This window comes from Oryx dammah, unplaced genomic scaffold (genome assembly GCF_014754425.2).
Source record: "Oryx dammah isolate SB20612 unplaced genomic scaffold, SCBI_Odam_1.1 HiC_scaffold_29, whole genome shotgun sequence".
NCBI lineage: Eukaryota > Metazoa > Chordata > Mammalia > Artiodactyla > Bovidae > Oryx > Oryx dammah.
In genome coordinates this window covers 49,520,562-49,526,561 of record NW_024070213.1, presented here as the reverse complement: position 1 = coordinate 49,526,561, position 6,000 = coordinate 49,520,562, and the positions used below count along the sequence as shown (strand labels likewise).

Genomic DNA, 6,000 nt, shown 5'->3' with positions numbered 1-6,000 from the left:
GCTTTGCCTGGCTCTGAATGCATATTTGGTATAATTTAGGGCCCTCCCCCTCTTGTATGCAAGCATCTTTTGGCCAAGATGGATTCCAGTGCAAGGGTTTCTGGGAAGTTGACGGAGTATATTATAGTCCAGCAACTCCTCCCTTCTCTGACTTCTTAGAAACCTTTCTGTGTACGTGCAGTTTGGAGGATCTCCTTGATCTTAAGAATGAGAAACACGTATGTAGTCTCTTTATCTTCTATCCAAGCAGGACTGGGCTCCTGTCATTATCTTCATCTTGGAGCATCTGCCCCCAGGGGACAGATGTCAGCTGCTCAGCCTGAAGCCCGTTTATCTCTTGCATCAAGGTTCTGGATCCAGGTTTTTCAAAATTGCAGCAGATACTTAAAGTCTAGTAGGTTAATATGACCAACATAGGGAAGACTTTATGATCCTGTAACTGGCCAGTGTGGATGGCGGAGCAGAGTTATATTGGCTTTCTGTTAAAGCAGAAATGGATTTCCGTTTATAGAAATATAATATATTTGGGGGAGGGGAGCGCCCATTTGCTCAAAACAGGTGTTCCCCGCCACTTCCTCCACCGACCTCCTCACGTCTCCCGCCCCACCCCCCTCCCAAAACACACATCCTGAAGTAGGGAGGGGAAGTGGGGAAAGAGAAGAAAAGGCAAAGAGGATGTGAAGGGCCGCCAGGTGGGCATCCTCCACTGCCCTGCCTCACCCTCCAGCCCGCGCCGGCCACACCCCTCATCCCCGCCCTCACCCCCAAACCCACTTTAAACTCCCGCCCCCTCTTAACGACGACCAATGTCCGGCCGGGGAGCCCTCAGGAGGCTGAGGATTGGCCGGCGCCGCGGTTGCCGAGGTGACGGGTGGGTCCGGCGGGGTCCCAGAGCCGGGCGCGGCGGGGGCGAGGATTGCCCTGCAGTTTCCGCCCCGGCCGGCCCAGGCCTGCAACGGCCTGGTTTGCGCTCCTGGGTAGCTAGAGGAGGTGGTCCCTGAGAGCCCCTCGGACCCGTAAGTCCCCCGCCGGCCTCCGGCTCGGGGCGCGCCGCCCTCCGCCTTCGTCTCCGCCCCCAGGATCTGCGGCTGCCAGCTCCCGAGCGTGGCTTCCCCGGCCGGCGGCGCGATGGGCTGCGGGAACTCCACCGCCGCCAGCGCGGGCGCGGGCCAAGGTGAGCGCGGCGGGCGGCTGGGGGTGCGGGGACCAGGACTCGGGGGCGGTGGGGAGCTCTGCAGGGATGACCGCCTCTGCGGGAGAGGCCAGGAGAGAGGCGGCGAGAAGGAAGGGCGCGGGGACCCGGGGCAGGGAGGGCGTGCAGCCTCCTCTCCCCGTCCCCGATTTCGGGACAGGAGTCGATCGTCCCGTTTAGGACAGACTGAAAACAGGGCATTTCCCCCCCGTGTGCGGGGGCGGTCACGCCTGGATGAGGAGAACCTGCAGGGCGATCCTGCGGAGCGAGCGCGGGGAGCCCTGGTGGGGGGGCTCCCCTGCAGCGGGTAGTCCCGGCACTCTCCTAGGAGCGAGATTTCCTAGTCGTGGCCAGCGTCTGCTCCCTCCTTTCTCGCACTCGCTTCCGCAGGCCTCGGGCCCCAGCCCCTCGCAACCCGGAGTCTGCACCTGGAAAAGTGCAGCAGAAAGATTCAGGACTTTCTTTAGGGGGAGGGAAGGTGCTAGTGGGTTGAGAACTGCAAACAGGGCACTAAAAAATTCATCTGAGTCTGTCTTGATGTTTAAGACCGGCTGGGCTGTTAAGATTCCTCTGAGAAGCTGCAGTATCCAGGATGCTTTAGAATATGTGTGACAGAGCTTTAATATTAGCAGTGATCTGTTCATATATTTTTCATTAAAAAAAAATTGAAACTTCTTTATGCACTTCTTCATTGTGTTGATTGGCCGGGGAAGTCGTCTAGATTCCCCCTAGTCAGCCAGGCGTTGTGTCAAGTGACTTATTCCAAAACTCAGCCCTTCTTTTTGACTCAGCCAGCGTCTACTGATTTAAGAGTCTGGGTCTGTTTTGAGTAATACAGTATCTGCTGACCTATTTTGGTGTCTTTTGGATAAAGAACTCATATCTCCTCCAATTGAGATCAATCAGACGCCACATCCCATCCCAACCAGCAAATGGGAACAGCGCTCTGATGCTGCAGTGTTTCCAGGGCGGGAGTGAATGGCCGCTCAATGACTTTGTGACCTTGGGCCTGTCACTTCCCTTGATCCAGACCTCCTGGAAGATGTAGTTTAAAATTCAAGCCTTTCCAGTTTATTTATTTTGAAGTTTATTTTGATGTTCACCTATGGGATCAAATATGGCAATCTGCTCTTTTAATTAGCGAAGTTTGTTATTCCTCTCTGGCTGTCAGTGACCACACATACGGAATATTTTAGGAGAAGGCACTAAAATATGTGGATTCTAGTCCCAAAGCTGTGAATGAAGCCAGGTAATGATTCATTGAAAAGTTTATCTCTTACAGGTCATCTTTACCATCTCAAATTAAATTCCCAATCTTGTGACAGACAGGCAGAGAGCTCCTGGGGGGGAAAACCCTTTCAATTCTTGTAACGGAGTCAAAGGTAGTTAGCTTAATTAGTGCCTTAGCATAAGGACAGGAGTCTCACTTGAGAGTGGCCAGAGAGCTCTGTGTGGAAACCTGGAACCATGTCAAGACCACATCCTGCACCAGGAATTACAATTTACTCTTTAACAACTGAGGTTGAACTGCGTGGGTCCACTTATACATGGATTTTTTTTCAATAGTAAATGCTGTAGTACTACAGGCTCTTCAGTCATTTAAATCCAGGGGCGTGGGACTGCAGACATGAAGGGCTGACCATGAATTATACTCAGATTTTCCACTCTGTGGAGGGTTGGCGCCCCTAATCCCCATGTTATTCAAGGGGCAAATATAATCTCTCAACCTAACATGCACTGTGGCCCTATGCCTTCCACTGCATGTGCACCTTACTTGTAAGAAGGTTTAAAATCATTACCGTTAGTTTGGTACGTTTTCCATATTATCACAAAAAGAAAGAAAGAAAAGAAATCATAGGAAGGATTTGTAACCCATTTACTTTAAAGCAGAGCTAGCTTACTTCAGGGTGTGTTGTCTCCCTGTCAGGGGATTGAGCCCTAGGCTCCTGCGTGACAGGCAGGGATACTTCAGTTCAGTTCAGTCGCTCAGTCGTGTCCGACTCTTTGTGACCCCATGAATCGCAGCACACCAGGCCTCTCTGGCCATCACCACCTCCCAGAGTTCACTCAGACTCATGTCCATCGAGTCGGTGATACCATCCAGCCATCTCATCCTCTGTCGTCCCCTTCTCTCCTGCCCCCAATCCATCCCAGCATCAGAGTCTTTTCTAATGAGTCAACTCTTCACTTACCACTATTCTAATGAGGAGTGTTTCCCTGGTAGGTAAAGATTCTGCTTGCAGTGCAGGAGCTCTAGGTTTGACCCCTGGGTGGGGAAGATCCCCTGGAGAAGGAAATGACAACCCACTCCAGTATTCTTGCCTGGAAAGTCCCATGGACAGAGGAGCCTGGCAGGCTACAGTCCATGGGGTTGCAAGAGTTGGATGTGACTTAGTGACTAAACCATCACCACCAGCTTACTTCATTTATATTTTTGTTTGTTAATGAACTGCTTGTCAGGTTTGGAGACAGAGGGAGGTTTTCCATTGCTAAACCAGGATGATGATAAGTGAGTTCTACAATGATGTAAGAAATAGGGAAAACATGATTCTCTTTACAAATATTTGGTTGACCTTTATTCCCCCAATGAGCACATTCCTTTTTATGTAAAGGGAGATACAGTTATGTTGAAAAAAACCACTCTGAGCACATGTCTTCTTGATGAGTAGCCTCACTTTTGTTCACGAAGGACAGCTCCTGTAAGAGCATGCTGTTCTCTCCTCAAGCTCGCTCTTTGCTAAAAATTACTGTATGTTCAGAGAAGAGGAAAATAGCGAGGGCAGACTGTAAAATGCGAAGGAGAGGAAAACATTATGAGTTGGGAGTTATTGCGTCACCTCTTTGATGACTCTGCCTTTGTCTCTGAGAAGTCATCCCTCCAACATTTCTCTGCTGGTGAGTCCGGGTGCCTAGTCTCGGGCTTTGGTCATCGTTACTTTGAAATTTTCTGTCAGTTGATGGTAGCACCTTAGGTTCAGAAAGGAAATGCATCAAGAGGAGAGATGGAAGGGTAAGAGAACTAAACCACAGTGCAAAGGTTTCTTTCAATTGTGAACTTTGGCATCAGCATTAAATATGCTATTGCCCAAGCTGCAAATGCATGTCACTGAACCCAAGTAGAATGAAATGCATTAAATTGGTGTTGTCTACACCCTCCAGTAATTACAGTGCAAAACTTCTGAAATGTCCCAGGAGTCTTACACTTCAATAGTCATTTTTAAGCTTTTCAGCACGAAAAAAAAAAAAGAGAGAGAGAGAAAGATGGTGGGCAGGTGCTGAACTTGAATGTGGAGAGTGAGGCTCAAGCTTGACATTGGCACTGTGCTGGCTGCCACTGTGGGCATTTCACTTTAATTTCTGAGCAATAGAATAGCGCTCTACTGTAATTACTATATAGAAGTGGAGTAATACCACATTGAAGATGAAATGGTGTTCCCTGAATATTTTTCTGTAAGAACACAGCAAATCTGCTTTCAGAGGATACATTAGCACTTTATAATAAGGAACCCCAACCTGAAATTGCCATTGTAAGCCCTGTCTTACTCCCTAAGTAATTCAGGTAAAACCAGATAATTGTTTATTTTCCCTGGGCTATCTGGACAACAGCTTTTCTTGGTTTTTGTCTGGTGAAATTGGTTTATATGACAAATTGATATTTAGTAGTGTGCTTCAGTAAATTTGATTCTGTATGTCCAATACATGGAGAAGCTAAAATGCAGTACAGTGATCAAACAGCCAGAAGGAATCAGCTCATACAGGCCCTAGATAATTTAGGTCAGATTTCCTTTGCAGTAGATTTTTAAGTGTAAGCTAGTACATGGTCCACCTCTGTATGCAAAGTTTCATACTCTATTAGGGAATTTTAGGGGAAGGGTAGGGGCAGCCAGCAAGGGATGACTGTAGAATGAAATCAAGCTTTCCCCTTCTTGAGTTGGTTGTTGAGGTAGGAAGATTCACCATTTGAGAATACCTGCAAAGCAAAGTGTAGTCAAATATACACTGAACATCCAAATGCCCAAGAGATGTGGAATAAATGATAGTTTATTCAGAGAAGTCTTCAGGGAGGAGTCAAAGTTTCCATGCTATCAGGGTAAAAGGGGACATGAGAACCACTTTGATTATACCAGCGCGGTCCCCATTCTGATGTTTTAGGACCATCACTGTCTCAATGTAGGAATTTGATTTTTTCAAACCTAGAACTATACAGGACTTGTATTTTCCATTCAGTGACAATTCAGTACATTTCCCCTGCATAGTGTAGAGTCTAGACTCTAAACTTTAGAGGAACATCTGGGTTTAAGAGACCATCTTTTAAAAATTGAAGTATTGTTGATTTACAACGTTGTGTTGATTTCTGCTATATAGCAAAGAGATTGTTATACATAGTTTTTAAAATATTCTCTTCCATTATGGTTTATCTTAGAACATTGAATATAGTTCCCTGTGCTATGTAGTCAGATCGTGTTCTTTTTCCATCCTATGTATAGTAGTTTGCATCTGCTAACCCCAGACTCGCGGTCCATCTCTCTCTCATCCCCTCTCCCTCTTAGCAACCACAAGTCTGTTCTCTGTGTGAGTCTGTTTCTGTTTCGTAGATACGTTCATTTGTGTAATATTTTAGATTCCACAGTGATATCATATAATATCTATCTTACTTTGATAGATAAAGAGTACATTTTGAAAGGGTTTCATTTGCTACAGGGCAGGGAGCTGTTGCTTTCTCTGTGTTTGTCTTTGCTCTCCGTCTCCACCACTCTCTCGCTCAGCAACCAGATTCTCTATTCCCTTGTTTTTCCTTGCATATATTC

General features: G+C 47.2%; 1 protein-coding gene across 3 annotated transcripts in view; it reads left to right on the top strand.

Annotated features, from left to right (window-relative positions):
- Positions 1–828: 828 nt before the first annotated feature.
- Positions 829–6,000, top strand: part of CUNH12orf75 (chromosome unknown C12orf75 homolog) — a 45,418-nt gene continuing 40,246 nt past the window's right edge. For 2 of the 3 annotated variants that reach the window (XR_005719918.1, XM_040234814.1), the window contains exon 1: positions 829–1,174. Coding sequence is in view for 2 of the 3 variants with exons in the window: in XM_040234814.1 (XP_040090748.1) it covers positions 1,129–1,174 (46 nt within the window). In the remaining variant the exon portion in view is untranslated. The remainder of the gene's footprint in view (positions 1,175–6,000) is intronic. The other variant, XM_040234813.1, reaches the window with a different exon arrangement.